The 27640-nt window shown below is 38.5% G+C and overlaps 1 protein-coding gene across 1 annotated transcript in view; it reads right to left on the minus strand.

Annotated features, from left to right (window-relative positions):
* The window catches only part of LOC149169055 (uncharacterized), a 541452-nt gene that overhangs the window by 500409 nt on the left and 13403 nt on the right, over window positions 1-27640 (minus strand). Inside the window, exon 3 of the mRNA XM_089428542.1 lies at window positions 2185-2355. Coding sequence (XP_089284668.1) covers window positions 2185-2355 — 171 coding nt within the window. The remainder of the gene's footprint in view (window positions 1-2184; window positions 2356-27640) is intronic.

Raw genomic sequence — 27640 nt, forward strand, 5'->3', positions numbered from 1 at the left:
TTTTGGACAGGTTGTTGCTATTTGATCTTCATTACCTCCTCTTTGTTGTTTCGTCTGGAAGCATTCAACAACTGTAACAATGTTTTTGATGGTGTGGGGTTCTTTCTACGGAAGACTGTTGTATGCCTGTCCTTTTGGTACTTTTGTAATCTTTTGAAGGGGCAGTGGCTGTTAGAGTCTGGATCACTAAAAGCCTGGAGGCTTAGCCAATGTATACTTTGCTTTCTAACTAGAAATATGAAGTATAAAGATTTGTTTTTCCTTGGTAAACAAAAACATATCTTAACCTCAAAACTAATAGATTACAAATGGGACTGCTATCTCGCAAGAAGTATGACAAACAATACAATGCAATAGCTTGAAAATGCATGGATGAAAGCTTCAATTTACAGTTTTTTCACCTTTGCGGCCTCTTTATCCGTGGCCTGGGAAGGGAGGAAGACTTTTTGGGTAAACTCCCGATTTAAGGAAAAAATCGTGATTTTTTTGTTTGTGAAAAAGTCGCCAAAAAGTCAGGGGATTAAATCGTTTAGTTCAAAAAATCGCGTTTTTAGGATTAAATCAGGATTTTTTGCAGACTTTTTCCACACTGGTCTAAAGATCTCCCTATTGATTCCGATGATGAAGATCTACCAATATTTGAAGAATGTCCAAGGGAAGAAGAAGATACTATACCTAATTATGAAGAAGAAGGTCCCAGTGAACCTGTGTAGCAAGTCATAATCCCTAATCCTAATCTCCCTTATAGAACATCTAGGAGATCAACAGATGAGATTATTTCTAAGTCACTCAAATAATTAAATTATTTATCCTTAGAAAATGACTTAATTGACTTTAATTATTATAATTTTCCTAAGTTAGACTTAGTAAACAAGACATAAATCACTTACTCCACCAAGCAAGCACCTAGAAGAGGCAAATAATGTCCTCCACATGCTAAGACACCAAGCCTATGCAGAAGACCTTCTGAAGCTACCACAAGCTTCAATAGATCATTTCTCCATATAGCGTTCTAAAATAGTCTTTGATGTTGGGAGATTGAAAACCTTGGAGAATATTCTTGTGCTATTCACCATAGACTTAACACATGGTACCTTCATGTTTGGTAGACATCTATCCCAAGGTCCCATCTACATGTCAAGAACATCAACTGCATCTATAATATCATCATTAATAGAAAATCATAGAAAATAACATGCAGATTACGATTAAAGATTCTTATGTCGGGAAATGCAGGCAATTTGTGTGCTATTGGCCATAAGAACCTTCAAATTATAAATCTTACTTGTATCATAGTGATCAGCTAAAACATGAAGTTACAACGCATGAATACTACAGTGATCAATAAGGAGTTAGGACCATAAAGCTTTGCTCATTCCCATTTAATCAAAACACAAACCTTTATAAGGTCAGTTTGAACTTCTCTGACAATGGCAAAAGAAATCATGTCAAGTAAATCAACTTTGTCAATTTAATTAGCATTAGTAACTTGTTATTTAATCTCCACATCTTCTACTTCAAAATCATTAACCAGCTTAATCAAGGTGATTTATTTCTTCCTAGAATAGCTATGGCCAGCTATCTTCTCTCTTCAATTTAATGTCAAACAACTTGCATTAGCAGTCATCTAATTAAACAAGTGTGGACATGATTTGATTTGAATCTCTGTTGTGCTAGAAGAATTTCTAAAAATAGGCCTAAAAAGATTGATCTGTGAGGATCAAATATTTCCAACTAAGCCAAGTAACAGAGGATATCTTATGTAAACATTTTATGTAGATATTGCATGTTAGTCATAATGATCAATCTATGTTAGCATGTATTTTTTGTTGGTCTATGTTAGTGATCAATGTGTTAATATTTTGTTATTTTCTGTAAGGTAGTTCACCAGTGACTTACAGTTAAATGAAATCACATAAAAGGCTATCCATAATTAAGGATTCAAAAGCCACAATTCCAGGTGTATAGACAACTTAGATTAGTGGATGCCCATAGGATGACCCACTGTCAAAGAATAAAAGGGATTTATTATAACCCATCTTGATTAAGTAATTGTACTGACATTTTTGGCCACTCAAATTCAGAAATACTGAGTATGTCAACAAACTAAACTGACATTTTCTAACAACTGAAGCACGCAATGTGCTAGAGTCCATTGGAAATTTAAAAAGGAAAGGTTTTTACCTGTCCATAACCAAGATTCTCTTGAAGATTCCTCCCAAATAATGCCAACTGAGAATCATACCGTGAACCAGAAGCAGACCTCTCTTGAAAACCAGGAGCTGATGGAGGAAGGCATTCAATAGCATCAACATAAAGCCATTGGTGAAGTGGCATAAATACTCCTGTCACAGCCTGCAATTTGCACCAAGTCTACTTAATGATTTTTGACTTTGTATTATTACCCAGTGCTTCATCTTAAAGGTTGCATTATACCAGGTAATCTATCATGCATACATTAATCCACACATACAAAAAGAAAATTGGATCATTTTGCAATAATCGACTCATAAAATAGGATCAAGTTTCTAGGTCTGTCTACATATAAAGATGGATAAAGACATCTCTCATTTCTGCATTCATAAGTGGACATGTAATCCTCCATACAGATCATTAGATGGAAATTTAATGAACAGAACAATGACAAACAGTAGAACTTACAGCTTGGAAGCGACAAGAAATGGGGATACAATTTGTCAAAGCTAATTTATCATATCCAAGAAGCGGGAAGAAGCCACATATTGTAGCTTCAAACATGAAAATTAATAATTCACAGAGAATATGGGATAACTGTATCCACATGTAAGTAACACCATTGTAGATCATCAGTATACAATAACCAGAATACTTTCCCGGATTTACATTTGGAATATATTTCAAGTTGCGGGATTCATTTAGAAAGAAATCATGTTATGGTTCTATTCCAAGTTATATAGCACTGAAATAAGTGTTCTTTAATGTTGATGTTATTTGAGAATATTATTCTAGAATATTTGTAGATGATATTGCTAAATTGCTTAATGTAGATAACAAAAAAAGATGTGAATAAGAAAATTTGGAGAGCCGCTGGGTTTACATATTATGGACACTGAATGTTCATTCTAAGAGAAATTGAGTTTTCTGTCTACTGTTTGCACTTGAAGATTTTGCTACCTGTCAAAAAAATGGTCATCCCCAGTCAGAACCAATCACAACAGATGCCTGCTGGCAAATAATCCCTTTTCCTTTTGAAGTAGACAGGACGGAATGTATCTCACTTATGCCATTAGATATACAGAGCAGGTGTATCACTTATGTGTAGCATTTGCAGAATTGGTATGACAAATTTCTATGTTAGTATGTTGTCTTAAGCAAGTTTGAAACTTTCATATTGTGATCATTTCAAGTTTCAACCCATGTTTTGTTAATGCATAAGCAAATTAGATATAAAACTACCTTGAATCCTGAAACACTGGCAACAAGACAATTTTATTGCGAAACAAAATCACATATTCAATTTCCAAATATTCCATGAAGTTCATGAACTTATCTACTTATGAACGAAATGACACAATATCCATCAATTGGAAATAAATTGGTAAAATAAATATTGTAGTATCAGCCTTAAAACATATAAAAACAACCATTGTAACATCCCACATCCCACAAACAGAATTTGTCCCTAGCTTCTTCTTTCACAAGAAGTATTCTTCCAATTACACCTCATTGAGTACCGCAACAAATCTTCTACATGCAATCAACAATAAAAGGATACCTCTTTCTATTTCAGATGGTCTTATGGTTAATTATGGTTGAAATCCCACCACAAATTGAATCTGATTGCAATAGTGAAATTGAATGCAATCTAATAACATAACAAGATTTCTTCTTGCTGGTACTTAATTCCAGTGAAGTGAATTGACCCTTCCTCTCTGAAATGGATTGTAAAGCTTGCGTTTTGATGCATTGCCCCACTTTGTGACACTAAAGTTGTAAACTATCAAGGTAATATAAACCTTGCCGCCTTCCAAATATTTTCAAACATATGCTTTATGCACCTATTCAGAATTTTCAAAGAATCCAGCATCCTCCAAGGTGCTAACCAATTCAAACGCCCACTGAGTTGTATACTTTATATACCCATTCCTATAAAAGGAATGTACCCAAGCTCCCTCTTATCCAGGGACTTGTCCAAGCTCCCTGTTAACCAGGGACTTGCTTCCAGCAGCTTTTTGCTATAGGTGTAGATCATGGGACTCTCAGCTGCTTGTGGGGCTCCTTTTGATGTCATGAAGTTCATCCTTTTCATAATGGAGCCTTCATCAGTTGTAGGGCATCGGCCATCCATCAATTTCCTTCATGAGATACATCAGTCATGCCATTTGTTAATTTTAGGTATGTTCTATGCTGAGAGCAAATTTACTTCAATTTTCCATATTAGCTCAATATCAATTCCAGATTAGCAATCACATTTAGCATGATAGTAAAATGCAGATAGAACATAAACATCAATTGCAGAAAACAAGCCAAGACCAGAGGACACAAGATGTGGCGCCACCAGGGACAAAACCCAATGTGGGGAAACCCTTGATCAATTCTTCTTATGTTCTTCAATAGTTCAGCAGAGAGAGAGATAGTACATATACATCAGACGTCAACATTTTGACTTGACAAAATAAGAGCAGAGATCTTCACTAAAAAGATAACACATGAAGTAGCTGATCTGAACACAGGTGATTCCATCACCATGCTGCACCCATCACGGTGCTGCACTTCATTACACCATGCTGCACCCATCACGGTGCTGCACTTCATTACACCATGCTGCACTATATATGCTGCACCGTTCATGATCACTATGCTGCACCCAACAGTGTGCTGCATTAACCATGCTGCATCCAACAGTGTGTTGCATTCATTGTCACCATGCTGCACCCAACAGTCAGTGCATTCATGTCCATGCAGCATCCATCCAAGCTCCACCGGACACTGAGCTGTTCTTATTACGGTGCTGCTCCCATCACTGAGCTGCACTTTGATGTACCCTTAATTGCACTCAATGCATACTGCAATACATCATGCTGCTGCTATACATCCATGCCCATCATCATGCTGCATCCATTGTGCTGCACCATGCACCTTATGCACCATACTGTCACCTATCACACCATGTCCATCATCACTACACTCCAATACTGTATCCAATTACCAGCCTTAGCTGCTTGCTATGGCTTGCAGCCTAGCAGAGCAGCTAGGCTATAGTTACACTCTTCATGACACAGTGTTACTTAAGGACAGCGTTCAAGATCCTCTCCTATGACAGCGTTTAGGCAGCGTAGAGTTTCTTTATGGCAGTGTGAAAGGCTTTTACAAGTAGCCGGATTATAACACCTCTGATGACAACGTTTGGGGCAGCATAGAGTCCTTCTCTTGCTGCGGAATAGGGCCAGCCTTTAGGGTGCATCTGAACAGAGACTAGGGCACACACAGAACTGTGTCTAGGTCTCTTTGGAACAACGTATAGACCTGTCCTTAGGAGAGCGGATTTAGGACCCTTTGAACAGCATATGAGAGCCAATATTATGACAGCAGTTAGGGCACATAAAAATGCGACCTATTCTCTTCAAAGTTAGGGCCAGGACTGTGGCCAGAATTCTGTGGCTAAAACACTTCCTTACTGCGGCTAGGGTAAGGATGAGATCAGCGTTTAGGCTAACAGTCTAACTCCTTGCTGCGTTGTGGAAGCCACCTTCATCTTGACTGCATATAAGACAGTGTAGAGCCTTCTCCCTTTGACTGTAAGTAGGGCTAGGGAAACTCCTCTTAGGGCAGCGTATAGACTTTCTTTAGATAGTGTCTAGAGTTAGGGAAAACCCTCTAGGGCAGTGTATACTCTTAGTGACTCCTTCCACCAAAACCCAAAGACAAGTGGAGAGGAAGAGATCACAAGAAGAGTGTGTGTCCAAATGACTAGCAAGCCACCTCTTTTTATACTAAAACGTTGAGCACAAGTGGGGGCAATTTGGTTGCTGGCCGACCTTGACGAATTGTCCCATAACACAAATAAATTCATATCTCCATAAATACATGTCGGAATCAGATGATCTTTAGATCAATCCTACACCGCTCGACAAGAGGAATCCAAGAAAAATATCAGCTGCCATGAATAAGTAGACCCACACGGAGTTTGGCCCTGGTTGCCAATTTTAACACCATCCTACTCTTCATCGGAAAGTGATCTTCTAGTCCACATCTGGATTTTCTTCATGTTGCTACCTCTTTCAAGTCATGTTTCAATTATGATCTTTCGTCCATCCACATGAGTGCTAGTTGTAGGTGACATCTACAACCTTCATTTGGTAGCCCTGTATCAACCCATCCAAATGTTTGTTCAAAAATGAACATTAAATCACAGTTACCTTTTGTGATGGCCTTTCATCATGACATCTAGCTTGCCTACAACATCCTGCACATTTATAAACACATCTCCAAGACTTCATGTGCCAAGGGTCTCCTTTTCTTTACAAACCTTATCATGGTCTTCCTTCTATGGAAATGTCATGATCAATTCTTCTAGTCATCGGATGTTGATTGCTTTTTCTTATGTGACGATAGTTGCATCTTTCATGATCTCTTCTTTCTTCCTTCACATATTGCTGCCCAGGAACTTTCATCCGTAGTTACTTCATCTTGATTGTCTTCCATATGAGGACATATTATGTTGATTTCATCTTGTCAATATGTGAACCATGCTTTCATGCATCCTTTCAACGGAAGAGATCCTTGATCATGCCCTCAAGGTAGAGCATTTACCCATGTTATCTGCAACTATATGATGACATGACTTTAAACTATCAAATATATGCACACATACCTCTTTTCTCCTTTTGGTCATCTAGACTTCCTTCGGCAGCTTCCTTTCCTTGATTGAAAGTGCTTAAATCATCTCCACATGCTACATCGTTTTGTCATCATACCAGCATACTTTTAAACTATGTATCCCACACAAGGTGGAATGATCAGCGAGACATTTGCTTCTTCTAAGTAGAGGTGAACCTTCTAATGAAGATTCCAACAGAGGATCTAGATTATCCTTATCCGGCAGAAGCTCCTTTCTCGTGATGATGATGTACGATGAATTCCTTCTATTATGCTAGATGACCATATGCACTACACATGCTTTCAATGAGGTTACCACGAGCTACTTCCTTTATGTAATGATTGCTACATCCATGTAGACTTATGCTTTAGCTCTCTTTTTCAAGCTAACATAATGAGCTCTTACTTCAATCATATGCTTCTACCATGATGCCATGTCCTAATATGATACATTCTATCATACTTACAATGCTTCCTACCATGATAGCCATTATTTTCAAAACTGAAAGGAACTTAGTGGAGGAGATCATCTCAGTCATAGTAGAGATCCCTCACTTCCTCCTCCTTTGATTTCTTCTTCTCAGGTTCTTCCACTTCTTCGGTGATAAGGGCTTCTTCCCTTCCTCTTTTGTTGTTTTCCTTCTTGAGTTTAGGACAATCTCTCTTGTAGTGCGGTGTGCCCATATTAATGACAGCCACAACATTGGATCTTTGACATATTCTTCTTGTTCTTTTTCTGAGGGCCAAACTTTCCAAACTTTCTTTTCTTCCTAGCCATGGCAGCAAATGCTTGGGCTTGCTCATTTGATCCTACATCGCTTTTTGCCTTTAATCGGGTTTCTTCAATCTTACACAATGACCAAAGTTCATTGAATGGGGTAGCTTCCTTCTTTCCATAGATGCTTGATGTAAAGTTGCCCCATTCCTCTGGTAGTGCATTGAGCACTATGGTGGTCATTTCTTTATCGGACATTATTTCTCCCAACTCTTGTAGTTGGTCTCTTATTTCTGACACCCTCATAAAGTATGAGGTTATTCCTTCTTCCTTTGATATTTTCATCTTGTAGAGTTCTTGTCTTAATGATATCACTTCTCCAACAGTACTTACGGAGAATAATTCTACTAGTTTATCGTATATTTCTTTTGATGTCTCCAACTTTGATACATAGGGTATGAGGGGATCTTTGATGGATTCTATAAGGATCCTTTGAGCCCTTACTTCCCCTTTCATGTACTTTGCAAGAGCTTGAGCTTCTTCCTTTGGAGGTTTAGTGATTGAGCCCTTAACATGATCCACGACTTCATTTTCTATGAGGATCAAATATGTCCTTTTCTTCCATGCAAGAAAGTTTGATGACCCAACCAATTTGTTGCTTTCCTTGCAAAATGCAGTCATTTGATAGCAGATTCAGTCATAAATATAAAGGTACTTACTTGTCAAGTGAAGATGCTCCTTGATGACAATATCTTCAACTTGACGCCTTCTTGATTTTGATGATAATAAAAGATGTCTTCTTGATGAAGATGCCTTCCCTCAAAAGTGATCTTTTAAAGAGAGGGAGGTCACCTTGATTCCTTGATGATGATGATAAAGCTTCTTCTTGCTTTCCTTGGATGTAGAGACTTCAAGATGCTTCAATTTGTAGTCTGTCTTTCTTTGAGTAGAGGTAGGGTCTTTGAGGTCTCTTTTTTCCTTGAGGTGATGATTGTGCGAGATTCCCAAGAATGCTTTAAGGTAGAGTTATTCTTTGAACGAACTCGAGTTTTGAGGTCTTCTTTAGTAACTTCCTTCAAGATGATGATGTAATCTTTGTCCTTGTGGTGCCTTTGAGATGAGTGACCCTTCTTGATGATTGAAATTCTTAACAATCCTTTAGTGTTTTGGTCCTTGAGTGTCCTTCTATAAGTTGTCTTTCCTTGTCATTGTTACCTTAGCTCTAATCCCATGTTGAGAAATCTGGGGGCAGCAAGTGTAGGTGATTTCTCTGCTTTTGATAATTGTTTGTGGTATATTTTTACTTCACTTAATTAACTTCTTCTTTCACTTGTTTATTATTAGTGTGTTTCTTCATCAAACAACTATAAAATCATAAAGAACAATAAGACAAAGGACACAAGATGTAGGCGATCAACCAAGGCCAAAACCTCTCCACTCTGGGAGGAAAACCCACAAGAATTTTTCATCTTATAGAATCTTCAATTAACGAATTCCAAGTCCTAGACCCTTCACCAATACCCCTCTAAGACCAAGTCAAAGTTCCTCCTTGATGAACTTTTCTTTGTTCAAGTCAACGTTGGTCAAACTTGTTCCATTACTTCAGACTTCGGCCCTAGATCAAAATTTTGGCTGGCTATTGCAAGCCTACAATTTTGGCTTCTTATGTAGAAACTCTAGGTTACACATGTGGCTAGGAAGTGGACAGTTTTTTCTTGACTTCCCTTCCTTGACAATTCGGCTCGCTAGAGAGACCTTTCTTGACCCAGAACTCAGCCCTTGAAGACGATTGCAATTTGGTAGTTGCTACCGCAGAAGGATGCCCTAATCCTCTTCACACGTGTGAGAAGAATACCCAAAAATAGTCCCAGAAATTCGTTTTCCTTTTCTTCTTCTTGTCCTCTTCTCCTTCGCACTTTTCCTCTTCCTTGATCAAATTTGTGTAAGTCATGAGTGTGTCCTTGAATGAGGTTGAGTCTTCCTTTATATAGGCTTCTTGTCCATGTATGTAGGTCGACTTGAAGCTGCCTTTAGGCCGAATTGTTCATTACATCATGACGAGGTCTTGGAGGGTCTTTTGACTCAACTTTGACTTAAATAAATTCTTTTTACAATATATAACATTCCCAAGAAGGGTCTTTCATACATGACAATGAGTTTCTTGACTTGTAGAATCAATGACAAGCCCCGGAAGCTCTAAATGGGAGCTTGACCTATAAAATAAATTCCCTTGAGTATGAAACCCATGCCTCAAGAACAACAGTAATAAATTTATTTTTCTCATTACATCAAAATACATAAAATCACGATTACATATGTGATTATGAAGACCGAACCTAGTTACATATTTTAACACCCTTAGCCACTCCTATGGTTCTAAATATGAATTTACATGATGACTTAAATTAAGATTACATGGATCCTTCCATTTATAGGAAGTTGATTAGTTCCCTTATATATCTAGTTAATGCCAGGCATAATATGTGTTTTACAATAAACACTTTGTCCCAGTACATGTTAATTTTGTAGCTTCAAAAGATCTTCTACATAGGCTTTGTCTAGCATGCAAGAGAAGTCCTCATTAGGTGGTTGTTCAAGAGGAGCAACTAACATGATTTTTCTCCTAAGTTTAACTTAGGAAAAGCATATTAATTAATTTAGTAAATTTTGACTAATTTTGAGCAAATTTCTAAGGAGAAATATTTAATTATGTAAGAGACTTAGATCTAATCTCAACCATTGATCTAAGTGGGCTAGGATTTAATCCTAGCCATCTATCACATTGGAGATTGAGGGTTAAGGATTTTGCTCAATTTGAAATTATAAAAGAACCTAAGGGAGAGGATGGAGACAAAATTGTTTTTGGAGAGTTTCCAACAACTTTGCATGAGCTAATTGCAAGTTTGTGAAGAGGCTAAAGAAATCTAAAAGCGTGCAGTTGGGAGTTCAAATGAGCGCAATTTTTGCAGGTGGAGTGCACAAGAAGAGGGTCAAGCTTTGCTTGAGGTTGAGGTTGAGGTGTGCAATGAGCTAGGAGAGGTCGAGAGGCTCAACGCTAAGTTTGTGGAGTAGTGTCGTGAGTGTGGGGAGGCCAAAAGGGTCAAGCTACTTTAGGAGGTACGAACTTGTGAGAGCAGCCAACAAAGTGCAAGAAAAACTTTGGGGGGCTGATTTTACCAAGTTCCATTAGCTATATTTTCTGTATATTTTTAGGGGGCCATTTTCCCTGGTGAGGGAGTCATTAATTTTCTTTGAGAACAATTTAACATAGAGAAATTTGGACGGCAAAATCCTTGATGTATGCGTGTGATTTTTTCTGAGTATTTCCATTGCAAATTTATTGAGTTAAAAGTACCAAAGTATTTATGCTTTGTAGTTTTCAGAATTTATTTACTACAGCAAATTAATTTTGTCAGGCCAAGATGGATAGTAACTCAAGAATTGTCCATTTCAATAGTACGAATGTAATTAAATACAAATGGATGGTGACCCTTAGTATTCACATTCCTGGGTCTCTTCTTATTCTAACTTTATATTTACATATTTACATGTTATTTCCCAATCCCGGAGGATTAGGTGTCAACATTCTCCCCCTTAATCTGAAGGGGTGTTTGTAAGTCCAAGCATCATTCTAAATATTTTAAACTTTTCTCTTCCAAGTGCTCTGGTGAAGATCTTTGTAATTTGCTCATTTGTGGAACAATGGTGTAGGTGAATAGTCTTGGCCTCAACATGATGTCGAATAAAATGATATTTTGTAATGATATGCTTGGTTCGATCATGGAATTTTGGATTCTTGGCCAACTTAATTGCAGAAGTATTGTCAATTAAAAGAGGAGTACAGTGCACCTGTTTCTCCTGCAAATCTTCAAGAATTTTCCTGAGCCACACAATCTCCTTGGTTGTTTTTGCAACTGCCACCTATTCTGCCTCTATTGTGGAATCTACTAGAACTGATGTTTTGCGTGACCTCGAGGAGACAGCTCCTGATCCAAGACTCATAACAAAACCAGAAGCAGATACTCCATTTTCCTTATCTCCGTCAAAGTCTAAATCAGAGTATCCAATCAAGCTGAAGTCATCCACCTATGTATATTTGAGTCCAAAGGTTTGAGTTCCTTTCAAGTACTTTAGAACTCTTTTTGCAACAGACCAATGACCCTCACAAAGCTTTTGCATAAACCTAGAAATGATTCCAACAGCAAATGAAATGTCTAATCTGGTAGTGGTGAGGTAGATAAGACTTCCTACAAGCTATCTATACTCAGTTGCATCCTCAAACCAATTTCCTTCTTTAGATGTGAGCTTTAAATTTTGTTCCATTGGAGTGGACAAGGGATTGCATTCAACCATACCAAATTTGTTCAAAAATTCCCCAATGTACTTCTTTTGACAGAGGAATATATAGTTTTGATGTTTGGTTACTTCAATACCCAAATAGTTGTGAACATGTCCCAAATTTGTCATCTCAAATCCTTTCTTTATGGATGCAATATAGTTTTCATTGTTCCCTGTCATCAACAGGGCATCTACATATACTAAAAGATAGACAACAGTTTTGCCAACTTTCTTCACAAATAAAGTTGCATCATCAAAATCAAAGTGTTTGAAATTTAGTTTCAGAAGATTCTCATTGAAATTTTCATACCAAGCTCGTGGTGCTTGTTTTAGGCCATACAAGGATTTGATGAGTTTACATACTTTATGCTCTTGTCCCTTCACAACAAAACCTTCTGGTTGAGACATAAAAACATTTTCTTTCAAATCTCCATTCAAGAAAGCAGTTTTTACATTCATTTGATGAACTTTCCATCCATTTTGAGCTACCAAGGCAAAGGGAGTCTGAATGGTGATCCATTTTGCTGTGGGGGGGGATTTTCCTCATAATCGACCCCTTCTTTTTGCGCATTAATTTTGCCATGAGCCTTGCTTTGTGCTTGTCAAGTGAGCCAGCTGATCTATACTTATTCTTGAGGACCCACTTGTAGCCAATTGGTTTGGTTCCAAATGGAGGGTCCACCAGCTTCCAGGTTCCATTCTTTATAAGAGCATCATACTCTTTTTGCATTGCTTCTTTCCATTCATCATGAGAAGCAACTTCTTTAAAGGAAGTTGGTTCAAAATTAGTAGACAAATTTAATTCATAATCATAAGAAACATCCATATCAACAACTGAATCAAAATCATCTACATCACCTCCATTTTGTCTAGTGGAACTTCTAGTTCCTATCTTTCCAACCTTATCAGGATGAACACTTTCAAGTGTCTTAGTGAGCCATTTTGGAGGACCTTTCTAAGATGGTCCAGGTTGTTTTGTTCACTGAGATGGGGTTGCATCAAGATTTAGCCTTCCAATCCTCTTAATCACATCACTCAAAGTGTCTTCTTGATCTGAAGAAGTGGTTGGAGCTTCATGAGGGGGAGAGAGTGCTTTAGAAGGAGATTCCACAGATTGATCCAAGATAGGGATCCCCCCTTCAAGATGTGGAATCTCATTATCAAATTCCTGAAAAGTTTTTGCATGACTGAATCTATCCAAGCGACCAAGTTGCCGCTCAACAACATTGCCAGTCTTGGAAAATTCAAGAAAAATCATATCTCTAGATAGTATAAACTTCTTATTTATCTCATCGTAGAGATGATATGCTTTGGTGGTATCCGAGTACCCCAAGAAGATACACTTTCAACTCCTTGCACCAAGTTTGTTTCTTTTTTCCTTAGGAATCAAGGCATAGCAAGTGGAACCAAAGATCCTGAGATGCCTTACCGAAGGAATGTGGCCATACCACATTTCATAAGGAGTCTTGTTTTCGAGAGCATGAGATGGACATCTATTTTTAATATATATTGCACATTAAACTGCTGTCAGCCCAGAACATCAGCTTTACGTTTTTTAAAAGCATCATGGAACGAAACATATTTAGTATAGTCGGATTCATTCTTTCAGCTACACCATTTTGTTGAAGATTATAAGGCACAATTGTTTGATGTTGAATCCCATGTTGGCAAAGATAGTTTTCAAACTCATTTGAAGTATATTCTTTTCCATTATCAATATGAATAGAGCCAATATGAGATTGTGCATCATTTTCAATCCATGCATGAGAGTTTCAAAAGCTTCAGATTTATTCTTCAACAAATATACCCAACCCATTCTAGTGTAGACATCAATAAAGGTCATCATATATTTATTTCCATTTGCAAAAGGAACAGACATAGGGCCACACAAATCAGAATGAATAACTTCAAGCTTTCTACGTGCTCTGGAAACGGAATCACGAAATGGTTGTTTGTTATGTTTTCCTAGGATACAAGCATCACATTGCTTCAATTTCCTTAGAATTGTTGGCAAACCAATAACACCTTTTCTTTTCAATAAACAAAGATTGTCATAATTCATATGTCCAAATCTCTGATGCCATGAAAGACTAGATAGCAATGTACCTTCATTATGTTGGGAACTATATCCATAGTTTTGTGCACAAGTAGACCTTCCTTGCAGCTTTAAGAATCTTTGTTCCTCTATTCCCATCATTACAAGTGTGTTGTTTGATGCTTTTCCCGCCTCAACTTTGCCATCAAACATATGAATGGAGTGTCCTTGTTGGCAGTTGTGAACCAGGGACAACAAGTTTCTTCGCAACATTGGGAGGTAGAGAACATTATGTAGAAAAAAGTCACGAAGTCCAGGCAATTTGAGCGTGATGGTGTCGAGTCCAAATGGCTTGAATTTTGACTTATTGACAAAGTAGATAACTACATCAACATTATCACTGAATTCTTCAAAAAAAACTTTCTGAAAGGTCATGTGGCAGGTTGCACCTGTATCAAGCAACCATGCATCTTTCCACGAACCAAATGAAGTATGAAACAAATCTTCAGTTACTCCAATATTGCAATGTGCCACAATATAATGAGATTCACGTCCTTTACCTTTCGTTGGATCTGATGTTTTACCTTTCTCTTCATTTCCTTCTTGTTAGATTTTGTCCCAAGAGAGCTTGCATGTGGATGATCATGTTCATTTTTGTTGCAGCGAATACAATGGAGATTAGGTGTTCCTCCTTGATAACATTTGTCCCCTGCCTCTATTATTCTTCTTTCCACATCCTCTTCTACCACCTCTTCCACTAGAGGATTCTTGTGTCTGATTCTTCACTTTCAAGGCATGCGGCTTCTTCAGAAGACTGAGCAGTTGTCTTCCTCTTCCCAAAAGCTTTCACTCTTTCTGCAAACTTCTCCACAAGAGTGTCAAAAGTGTTATTCTTAAGTTGGACACTAGCTTATAATGATTCAAGGTAGTGAGAATATGTGGAATATAGTGCCTTGATGAAAGTTGTGAGAGGAATGTCCATTTTAACTCTAGTGGCTTCTACATCATACATGATAGCTCTAATTTTAGAGGCTAGGGCAAAGGGATCATCATCTTTCAACTCCGGGTTGAAGAGTTTGATCATTAACTAGACTACCTCGAGCTCAGAGTGTGAGTCATATAAATCTTTCAACTTCTTTAAAGCATTAAAAGCATTGGTAATTGGGGTAATGTGACGACTCACCTCTTCATTATAGATGCAACAATCAAAGCAAAGGCCTGGTTGTTCTTGTTTTCCCATATGGCAAACTCTTTGTTTGTTGTGGGCTTTGCAAGTGGATTGCAATCTTCTCCTTCACAAACACCTTACCGTAGGTCATTGAAGATAAGCGTGTGCTTGATCTTCCTTGACCATTCAGGGTAGTTTCCCTTTCTAGTGAGCACCACACCCACAATGGAGATAAGAGAGTGCATCTTTAATCAAAGCTTTGTGCAAAAATCACTGCAGTAATTAGAGTTTCTAACAAGAACCCCTACTTGAATGGTTGTTAACACTCTACTCTCCCTTTGTATTATCTCACTAACTTCAAGCTCCACCCATAAGCCTTCAATCATAATTTTAAATAAAAATTCTATTGATATTCAAAAAGGGCTTAATCTTACTTTTAGGGAAAATATTTAATAACCTGTTCTTAACACCGAAGCAAAATGCACAATTGGCCATAGCCTAGTTGGCATACGTCGTTACGCCACTTCATGCTTCCATTGCTAATAGAATGGACTACCGTTGCACCAAATGACTAATTCACAACCACTTTGTCTCACCATGTTGGGTTCACAATTTACAAACCCTTTGTACCATTCTCTCAAAGGCTTCGGCAATCCATTTACGTATAACTTGGCCAGTGCAGACTCCTTTAGCAAATAATGCAGTCTATTGAGCTCTGGAGAATCTAGAATCATGAGCTCTGGAGAATCGAAACCATGACTATAGAGACAAGGGGACGAGAAAGAAGGCTTTCTATAGTGAAGAGGAGAGCAACGACTATAATGTTTTCCAGGAAAGAATATGCCCCAAATTGCTCAGACTCCTCACAAAGATGTCATGAGATCAAGCCCATGCAGAAACCAAACCGTTGTGCAAAACACGGTGAAAGTTGCGCATGACGGTGAACCCATTAATGGTGATAACAAAATGCAGCAGGACAACGACGATGTAGCAAGGAGCAACACAAGGATGAAGGAAAAGAAGGCGCGGGTGGTGGTGATTGAGAGAAATATTAGATCCATTGTTTGGATTTCAGACAGACACCAAACTTGTGGAGCATTACGATAGGCGCAAAGTGAGGAAACGGATTTCTGACAGACACCAAATTAGTGGAGCATTAGGTCAAGTGCACAACGAAGAAATGGGTTTCTGACAGACACCAAATTAGTGGGGCATTAGGTCAGGTGCACAACGTAGACATGGGTTTCTGACAGACACCAAATTAGTGGAGCATTATAATCTATGGACAGGTCCACAACAAGAACGCTCAAGTTCTGGCAAGCAGATAGGGCAAAACTGGCAGTGAGCAGAATGCATTAGACATTGAGCAAGGAGCTACTGAGAGAAACAGAAATGGGGGACCTGTGCTTAGATACCATGTCAGGGCAGGATGGATAGTAACTCTTGAATTGTCCATTTCAATAGTATGAATGTAATTAAATACATTCTTAGGTCTCTTCCTATTCTAACTTTATATTTACATATTTACATGTTTTTTCCTAATCCCGGAGGTTTAGGTGTCAACAAATTTGTTGGGTAAGATATTTCATGGGGATAAAATAGCTGCAAAGAAACAAAAAACTGAAGCTGGTACTTAGAAATTAACATGGTATCATAGCAATAAAAATTATAAAGAAGGGAAGATCAGTAGCACAAGGGTTATAACAGTAGATTTGTTTAAGCAAAAGGATTTTGTGGCCAATGGTTTGATCCGAGAAAAATGACTCTATCAACTTGAGATTTGAAGGTTGGCTGAAAGGGGCATCTAATTTCAGTCCATGGAAGGAAAGAATTTCAGTAATTCTCATGGAGAACAACCTATGGGAGTTTGTATTCCAATGTGGAAAAAGTTGAAGTCGGGATTAAATCGACGAGGGTTTAGAAATTGAAATAGTCATTAAAGTCTGGAGGTTTTTGAAAAAGTCAGCAAATTACAAAAATATTCATATTAAAATAAAATAAAAAGTCGTTAAAGAAACTACCTCACTCACGATTTTTTGGAAAAACTCTTGATTTTATCCTGACTTTTTCGATAAAATCCTGATTTTTTCAAAAATATATATATATATATATAAAGTCGTTAAAGAAACTACCTCACTCACAACTTTTTGGAAAAACTCTCGATTTTATCCTGACTTTTTCGATAAAATCTCGATTTTTTCGTTTTCCAAAAAGTCGCCAAAAAATCGGACTTTGTCGATTTTATCACGACTTTTTCCAAACTGGTTTGTACCAACATACAACCTCTTTGGATGCTACGACACAGGTTGCTCACAATTTGAAGGATGTGAAAGCTAAGTGCATCATTTTGGACGTTGTGAAGGATCCTGTGATCCCTCACATATCAAGAAAGAACATTGTCGTGGGATGTGGACAACTTTGATAAAGTTATACTAGAGTGATAACCCAAACTAGAAGATGGTGTTGAGAGAGAAGTTGAGAAACACCAAGATGAATAGATCAGACACAATGGCATCATACCTCACTAGTATTCAACAAATTCGAGATCAGCTTGCAGATGTTGGGGAAGTTGTGTTAGGGGATGAGCTTATTGATATAGACTTGAGTGGGTTTTCCAACCAATGGGCTACCTTTGTGACAAAGATCCTAGCACATGACAAGCTTCTTGATTGGAACAAGCTATGGGACAACGTCACTCAAAAAGAGATTTCGGAGGAGTCATTGTCTAGTGGACAACGTACGGGTGGGGATGAGGAGAACCTTGCTCTTGCTAGGCAAGAAAAGAAGGGCAAGGCAAAGGCCAAGTAGAACCCAAGAGGAGGAGCATCTTCACATGATGATAAAAAAAGGACATGATCAAAGTCAAGTGGTTTGCATGTCACCAATATGGACACTATGCAAGTCAATGTTTGAACAAGAAGGAGGGCAAGGGGAAGGCACCTATGGCTACATCTGCACAAATGGATGAGTTATCCAATAAGTTTGAAAAGGATTTTTCAATGGTATCTTGTCTTTCTGGCACCATTACACAAGGGGTGTGGTTAATGGACAATGGAGCATCTTGTCATATGACGAGATCTCGTGACCTCTTCACCAGTATGGTTAAGGAGCACAAAGACCGACATGTGGTGCTTGGTGACAACATCAAGTATGCAGTAGTGAGTGTGGACAGCATAGAGTTCCAATTGGATTCAAGAAGTCCTATGGAGGTGAATGAAGTATGTACGTGCCAAGCTTTGAGAAGAACTTACTCTCAATCTCAGCTATGGAGGGCAAGGGTTTTGAGGTCAACTTTACAAGTGATCGGGGACTTGTTAGGTCAAGGGAATTTGATCATAGCATGAGGGAAGTAATTGGAGGTACAGAAAGTAACTTGTACTTGTTGAGAGGACAGTTAGTACGAGCCCTAGTGCATGACAGTGACAACCTATGTGAGTTGTGGCATAGGAGGATAGATCACTTGCACTATAGAGCTTTACCATTGTTACGAAAGATGGTCACAGATCTTTTGCAGTTCACTATGGAGCAGGATGGAGTATGCATGGGTGTGCACTTGGCAAGTATGCCAAGGCTACATTTCGAAGTAGTGAGAGTAAGTCCAAGAGTGCATTGGACTTGATTCATTCCAATATGTGCGGTCCTATGTCAATGGAGTCTGTGAAGGGATATTACTATTATGTGACGTTTATAAATGATTTCTCCATGAGGACATGGATATACTTACTAAAGGCCCAAGATGAGGTCTTTAATCAGTTTCAAGATTTTAAGGTTCTTGTGAAGAACCAAAGGGGGGAGAAAATCAAGGCTCTTAGTTCAAACGATGGGGGCGAGTATACCTCCAACAAGTTCAAGAAATTATGCAAAGAGGCAAGGAACGAATAGTGCCATATAATCTACGAAAGATGGTCACAGATCTTTTGGAGTTCACTATGGAGCAGGATGGAGTATGCATGGGATGTGCACTTGGCAAGTATGCCAAGGCTACATTTCGAATTAGTGACAGTAAGTCCAAGAGTGTGTTAGACTTTATTCATTCCAATATGTGCGGTCCTATGTCAATGGAGTCTGTGAAGGGATATTACTATTATGTGACATTTATAAATGATGTCTCCATGAGGACATGGATATACTTACTAAAGGCCCAAGATGAGGTCTTTAATCAGTTTCAAGATTTTAAGGTTCTTGTGAAGAACCAAAAGGGGGAGAAAATCAAGGCTCTTAGTTCAAACAATTGGGGCGAGTATACCTCCAACAAGTTCAAGAAATTATGCAAAGAGGCAAGGAACGAATAGTGCCATATAATCTATAGTAGAATGGAGTAACAAAGAGGAAGAATAGGGCCATTATTGGGGCAAAAAATGCTATGATCTATGATCAAGATCTGCCTATGTTCTTGTGGGGCATGTATCACAACTTTGTATTCGCAGAACATGAGTCCTCATAAAGTTTTGGAGGACAAGACTCCTAAAGAGGTTTTTGAAGGATTCAAACCAAAGGTGCACCACCTTCACATCTTCAGTAGTCCAATTTATGTCCACATACCATCTGAGAAGAGGACTAAGTTGGAGCCCTCAACAGAAAATGGCGTCTTTGTTCGATACAACAAGATTTCAAAGGCCTATAGGGTCTATATTCCAATGCAGAGGAAGACAATGTTAGCAGGGATGTCGATGTCAAATTTGAGGAGGGTAGGACCTTAGCGAGGTCACGTTCGGATGTTCAGGAGCGAGAGGCTTCAAAGACTAAGGAGGGACCAGTAGCATCAACAACAGGGACACAGTCTTCTGATTAGGACAAGGATCAAGACATTCTTTTGAGCTCTGTCAAGAGGAGGCCAAATGGGCTAAGCAAAATTTGAGGGATGTTGAGGAGCATGTGGAGGCTCCTAACAACACTTTCCAAGAGAGTAGACCACCGAAGAGATTTTTCCGAAACATGGCCTCAATGAGCAACATCAGTGAGTCCAAGCCCTCTACTTTTGAGGGGGCAGGAAACCAACAGGTTTGGAGGGATGCCATGGTGGAGGAATACAACTCCATCATGAAGAATGATGCCTAGGAGATTGTACCAAGGCCTGAGGGGAAATCAATGGCCACTACTTGACGGATCTATAAGATCAAACACATAACAAATGGTAGTGTCGAGAAGTATAAGGTGAGGTTTGTAGCAGGAGGGTTCTCCTAAAAGGAGGGAGTTGACTATGAGGAAACTTTTCTCCTGTCACCAGATATGCATCTATAAGGGCAATTATTTCCATTGCTTCAAAGCTGGAGGGGAGGATACATCAAATGGGATGCCAAGACTGCCTTCCTTAATGAGGTAATTGAGGAAGAGGTGTATATTTAACACCCTCATGGATTTGAGGTGCATTGAAGGGAGTTCCATGTATGTAGGTTGATGAAGGCATTGTATGGACTTAAGCAAGCACCTCGAGCATGTTACTCAAGGATTGATGGGTACTTGCTTGGCTTGGGCTTCACCAAGAATGATGCAGATTCTAACTTGTACTATGTACTTGTTAATGGTGAACCGCCCATTTTGGTGCTCTATGTGGATGATCTCTTTGTGATGGGATCTGAAAGGCTAATAGAGTTGTGCAAGGAGGACCTTGCTTTAGAGTTTGAGATGAAGGACATAGGGATGATGCACTACTTTCTAGGATTGGATGTGTGGTGTTAATTTTTCTTAGGGCTAATTGTTCTTTTATTTGATAATTGCATTTCATTATTTCCATATTTAAATTTACCCCATGGCATATCATTATTCAGATTTACATCATTTTTCAGCAACATATGCAACTATGTAAAAAGAACAATATCATCATCAATGCAGCGGAACATAAAGGAACAATAGAAGAAAAGCATTCACACAGAGACACCAGGATTGGTCAGAGACCAGCGCAAAACCCACTATGGTGAAAACCCTTTCAAATTCTTCTTCTTATTAGATTGTCATTAAATGATTCAGCAAAAGAGAATATAATGATCCATATCTCCAATCATAAACCTATCCAACAAAATCAACTAAACAACATCCATGAGATGAGCCCAGCAATGCTAATACTCAAAACCCTGATTCAGAATCCTCTAATCAACAAACATTGTCTGCAGTCAACTGCCGAACACTGCGGTCAACAGGGGAAAACTTTGGTCAAATGAAAAAACAAATCCTAGAGTACGATCGCATGGAGAGTGTCATGCATGCGACTGAAACCCTCCAGTCACATGCATTAGCATGCATGCCAGTGACTATGGTCGAAATTTGCCTTTGAAAAGCCTACAGCTAAGAACCAAAACCCTAGAAACACGCGCGAGCTTCGGACCTTGTAATCCGGACCTGTGCCAACCAATCTCCACGAACTTGCCTCAAACTGGTGCGAACCAAACCAAAGAAGAGAATAGAAGAATGATCCATGATGATGTCCAAAGAAGGTTCACTTGACTTGTATTTATAACGTTCCAAGGGTGTCCAATTTGCTTTGAGGTCGACTTGTTCAAATATGCAAATGTGGACTTTTAATTCAAAAATACACTTTCCCTTATCCAAATTGAGCACTTCAATAGTCAAAATTGGTCCTTTCAAAAAGAGGAATCGCGTCCCATGGTTGGCATATGTCACTAAGCTACAAAATTAACACTCCCTCTTAGCTAGGGAGAAATTCCAACTACATCATGTAATCATCACAAGTATCTTGTCATCAAATCATATCCTGTCTCAAGTATCTCGTCATCAAATGTCATCACTGCTCATTTCTGTTCATCTCTTGCTTATTCCTGCTTATCTCTTGATTGTCCCTGCTCATATGCTAAATGTTCTCGAATCTAAAAGAAAAAGAATTTGACATCAGAGGAGCGCTCAATCTACCACCCTCTATCCATCGGGGAGCCACTGCTACCACCTGGGATCACTATTAGTAGGGAGCCAAATCTACGACCTGCATTAACATTGGAGAGCCTAGCTCAATCCGGAACAACATCAAGGAGCACATCTCAACTTGAAACCACATCGGGAGCTTAGTCTCGACCTAGAATCTCATGGGGGAGCAAAACATATCCAACCCCATATCAAGCAATAGGTGATATAGGGGAGCACATCCCAACCCATCCTATTGCCCACTGATCTTCCCAACAATGACCCTCAAGAGTCATGTGGTAGAACACCTGCATCATAAACAGCTTGGGTTGTACGCCCCCAAGTACATTTTCAACCCGTTGGCCAGACGGGAAGCGGTATTCCCAACAAGCCCAGCTTGTGGGTATGATGCCAACTGAGGTATACTCTACAAAGACCAAGATAGGGGAGCAGCATCTACGACCCTATTGTTTAGAGATCCCTCAACCATAAGAGCCCTCCATCTCAATTCCTCACCTTGGGAGCTCAAACAATGGGGAAGAGTTAGCTCAGCGTTCTCGATCATTCTTGCTCTCTCTAGATCAAAAACATATCGTCGTGCTCATATCTGGTAATCATCATGTCTCAATAGCAACAGTCTCTTATTCATATAGGACATCAAATCAAATATTATGTTAGAACCAGAATATATATATATATATATATCACAAAAAGGATACCTTGTTCAACCTCCATCTCATGGAGGCAGCAACCACAAGCCTAAGCTTGTCTCGTACAACAACACTGTCTCAATAGATGAAGGCATCTCAGTCCCAGCAATATACGAGATTCTCTGCCAATCATATCCCACTCATTATTGTCATATCCAAAACATGCTCAAATAGCTTCTTCATCTCGCTTCATAGCTAGCCATGCTAGCAACATCGTACTCAACCTCGGTTGTGCTTAAAGCTACGGAACTTCTCATTCAAAATATCATGGCAGATCTCATACTAAGGCAACACCCAGATGTGCTCATCAATAATGATCCCAAACATCATCAGTAAATCCATGCAGTCACATATCATAGGATGAATATATCATATCAAAAATTGATCGTCCCATGCAAATATCTTGAAGGGTGCTTGGTGGCAACTCAATGTGTATGAAGCGGCTTAATCATGAATTCACTCGGGTTCTATGCACAACTGTGTATACTTCCACCATTGTGCCAAGGACAATGAGGCCAAAACCATTATTCAATACCAATATTAGTCACTGAAAGTTACTATGCCCACATAGCATTGTCATCAAGGCAAATCATCAGTCATTAAGTACCAAATCAGATCAAAACTCTAACTTGTCATCACCGTGAATTCAAATAATCCATAAGCCAAAACATATCTATGAACCATCAAGCATCATGTCAAAGTTCTAAAACATCATCAATCATTCAAGCCAATATGCTCACTAAGTCAAGCCAATAGGTCAAATCTTGTCAAACCCATGTAATTGTTATCATATACTGTCATACACTAGCTTTAATGATCAAATCGAAATAACATACTAATATGCATATTTTGGTCACATGCAAACACAAATTTAGTCAGCACATTCACATTCTCTCTAGAAAGTCAAATATTCAACTTTCCCTGCTCATAGGACATTCTATTGTTTGTTCCATGTCAGTAGGATTGTCATACTCCTGGTGCATTCCTGATTTTATGCATAAGATTTTAGATTTTGAGACCTGCATGCATAACTGCACCCATAGGATTTCTTTTGTGAGGTTGTCAGGCTTCCACACTAATAAGATTGCTTCCATGCAGTTGGGGTTTAAACTAAGGGAAACCCTCTCTTCTCAAACTAGAACTTGCTGCGGACTATCATATATTTAGTCTATTAATGACAAAAATCTTAAGTCTGGGCATTTAAATTTACCATATGTCATAATTACTAAGCTCATAATGGTCAACAAAAAGATCCTGAATATCAATCTCATTGTTACACTTCTATCATCATGGTTATCATGCTTATCACAAGCATTATCAATAGTATCAAGTTACCATATATAAGAATCAATGTGCTAGCCTTCTTTATGGGATCAAGATATCCAAAATGTTAGCCAAACATAGAGTATACCAATATATCAAAAAAATCAATATTTCTAAGTAGCTTCATAGAATCAAGAAATTCATCATGTCTAAAATGAAATATGTTTTCCAAATATCAAGAGCACCAATATATCAAATATCATTGTTTCTATGTAGCTTTACCATGTCTTAATAGAATGTAAGATACTTGTCCTATGCTAAGTGCACCATCTCATCATAAGTACTGTGAATCAAACTTTCATATGCACGAGTTATTTGTGAAGTGATATCCTCACCATATCTTAGGGCTTACCTTGCCACCCAATATTGCATTTGAAACAATACACCATACATACCTTGTAGTATTCAGATATCGTTGCACCTTATTATTTAACATTGGCAGCGGGAGCACTTTGTCATGGGAAACTATAGATCTTCTCTAACCATATTTTCCTACATCTCTGGTGATCCTCAAGAAGGATCCACTTATCACATCATCTCATCAAGAGGTTAGAAGAATCAAATACTCAAATATACATGCAGGAAGCATAATCAATGATCAAATCAATAAATCTAAACAAAAGTAAGGACATAAAGAAGTAACATAAATCAAAACGTACTGATCTTTTAATGAGAGGAGATCAGCTCCCTATTGAACCAGCCTTCAAGAGTCATGACTATCCATTGTCCATATAACACTTGTTGCCTTCAATATATATTCATCAACAACCAAGGCCGAATTGAGACTATCTGTTAAAATTGGCAACCAGGGCAAAACTTCATGTGGGTCATCTTATTCATGGTTGATAATATTTTTATTAGATTCCTCTCGTCGAGAGGTGTAGGATTGATATAAAGATCATCCGATTCTGATAAGCATTCATGGAGATATGAATTTATTTTGATTATGGAATTATTATCAAGCCGACCTACAACTCATGTAGGCTCAGAAGCCCAACAGTCGCATCTATTCACCCACCAACGTTGTGTATAAATATAAGAGGATTTTTCCTCATTTGGACTCACTCATCTCATCACATCTCTCTCTCTCTACTGCGCAGAAATGAGTCTCTTCTCTACTGCGCTGAAATGGGTCTCTCTCTCACACATGTGAAGCCGGAAGCTGTTGAATTTGAAGCTGCAACTGCAAAAGTAAAGATTGACTTGCGTGGCCTAGAAGATCTCCTCTTTGGAACTGCGATGTAGGTTCATCTAAACCTCCTCTGAAAGCCGCGACTTTTGGTGGTGGAATGAAGTCAATCTGACGAACGGTTTGCAAGATATCGACTGCCCTAGTTTGAAGCCGAAAACTGCTGAAACTGAAGCTGCAACTGCAGAAGTAAAGATTGACTTGCGTGGCCTAGAAGATCTCCTCTTTGGAACTACGCTGTAGGTTCATCTGAACCTCCTCTGGAAGCCAAAACTTTTGGTGGTGGAATGAAGTCAATCCGACGGTCGGTTTGTGAGATATGGTCTGCCCTAGTTTGATAATGAAGCCGCTAATGCTGATGTTGTTGATCTAGGGTTTGCTACTGCTGATATGAATCAGATTTATTGTACTATTTCTCTCTGCTGAATTATTGAAGATAAAAGAAGATTTGATCAAAGGGTTTCCCCACACATTGTGGGGTTTGTCCCTGGCTAGCCGCCACATCTTGTGTCTCTTGTCTTGGCTTGTTTTCTGTCGATCGTTTAATGTTCTATCTGCACTTTACTTTATGTACATGTGATTGTTAATCAGTGGAATATAATAAGAAAAAGAAGTAAACTGTTATAAGCATAGAAGATACCATAATTTAACATGGTATCAGAGCTGAGGTGAAGACAAAGCCCGAGCAAGAGCAAGAGCAAGAGCAATCATCGAAGAGAAGATTGGCAAGGCTATTCTAAAAGAACTATGGGGTCCTCAACACTCTTTTCTGCCAAAGACAAGCTCCATGAGAACGCTGACTATCACGGATGGAAGATGTCTATCGATCTAACCCTTGAGAATCAAGGAGTGTTGGATCATGTGAGAGGCAATATTGTTGAGCCTCCATCAAATGCATCTGTTGCTGCCTGGAACAAATGAAAAAATGGAGAAGTCAAAACAATAGAAGATCATCCGGGACTCTATCAACAAGCACTTGGTGGCCTACATCTCTGAACTGGACACCTCCAAGGAAATCTACGATAGACTGGTGAGTTTATTTAAAGTTAATGATGCAAATCAAGTTTTGTTTCTGAGAAATAAGCTGAATCAAGAAGGATAAAGATGAAAGAATGCAAGCATACTTATTAAGAATCATCGAGATCAAAAACGATCTCCTATATATTGGGGAAACTATTACTGACAGAGAAATGGCACTCACGACTCTTGGAGGATTACCATCCGAATGGTACGTGTTCAGGACTACTCTTCTGAACTATAATGTAATTCCTGGTTTCGAGGAATTAATGGTTAGATGCATTCAAGAAGAAACAAGGGAAGAAAAGCAAGAAATGCCCATGCCTAAAGGTCCTCCTGCTGCTTTTTCTTCTCATGCTAAGAGAAGAAATAATTTTGGGTCTAAATCAAAAGGAAAGGATGGATCTAAGGGTGGAAGAAAAGGACGATGTTTCATCTGCGATGAAGCAGGTCACTATGCAAGGAAGTGCCCTGATAGAAAGCAGTGTTACACGGGGACGCGTCCCCCAGGGTCGGGTGCGCGCACCCCTCGCACCCCACGCACCCAGGACGGGGAGTCTCTTGGGGGTGCGTTTCCCCACGCACCCTTTTTGGGGAGTCTTGGGGAGACGCACGGGGGTGCGTTTCCCCAGTGTGGGAGTCTAGACTCCCCAAAAAGGGTGCTTCTGGGCGTCCCCCTTCATTGTGGGAGTCTAGACTCCCCAAAAAGGGTGCCCCTGGGCGTCCCCCTTTAAATTTGTCTAATAAGACTTAAAAAATCAAAATTTCAAAAATCAAAACCATTAATTTTTTTTTTAAACTAAAATTAAAACTAAATAACTAAAACTTAAAAGTCTAAAGAAAAAATTGAAATTAAAACTAAATAACTAAAACTTAAAAGCCTAAAACTTAAAGTTAAAAGCTCATTTCATTTCAACCCAAAGTCATTTCCATTTCACTCTTAACTATTTTTGAGTTTGAACTTTGAAACTTTGAGTTATATAGATTTAGTGTTCAAACTTTGAAAATATACTAGTATGTTTTGCTTTCAATTTAGATTCTAGAATGATGAATGATGAATTTAGTTTTTAAATCAATGTAGATTGTAGAATGATGAACCATTTGAATGATGAATGATATCCATCAATGTATTTGAATATTTTATTATTGATTTTTATTTTTGCTTTTCGAATCTCATGGTATGTATGAAATTATGAATAATAATTAATTCAATAATGAGACTTGTCACTTGAGTATGTCATATGAATGATGTATGTATCAAAATGAATGATGAGGATGGATCAATGATTCAAATTTCAATTGTTTATTTAATATTTTTATGCTTTCATTATTGAACAGTGAACAATGAATATGAACTTGAATATATATATATATATATATATATATATACCTTGACGACTCCCCGCACCCCCAAAATTTCCCTAAAATTTGAGGG

Source organism: Pinus tabuliformis, chromosome 4_2, assembly GCF_031772625.1.
Source record: "Pinus tabuliformis cultivar Carrire ecotype Pingquan chromosome 4_2, CPIR1, whole genome shotgun sequence".
Lineage (NCBI taxonomy): Eukaryota > Viridiplantae > Streptophyta > Pinopsida > Pinales > Pinaceae > Pinus > Pinus tabuliformis.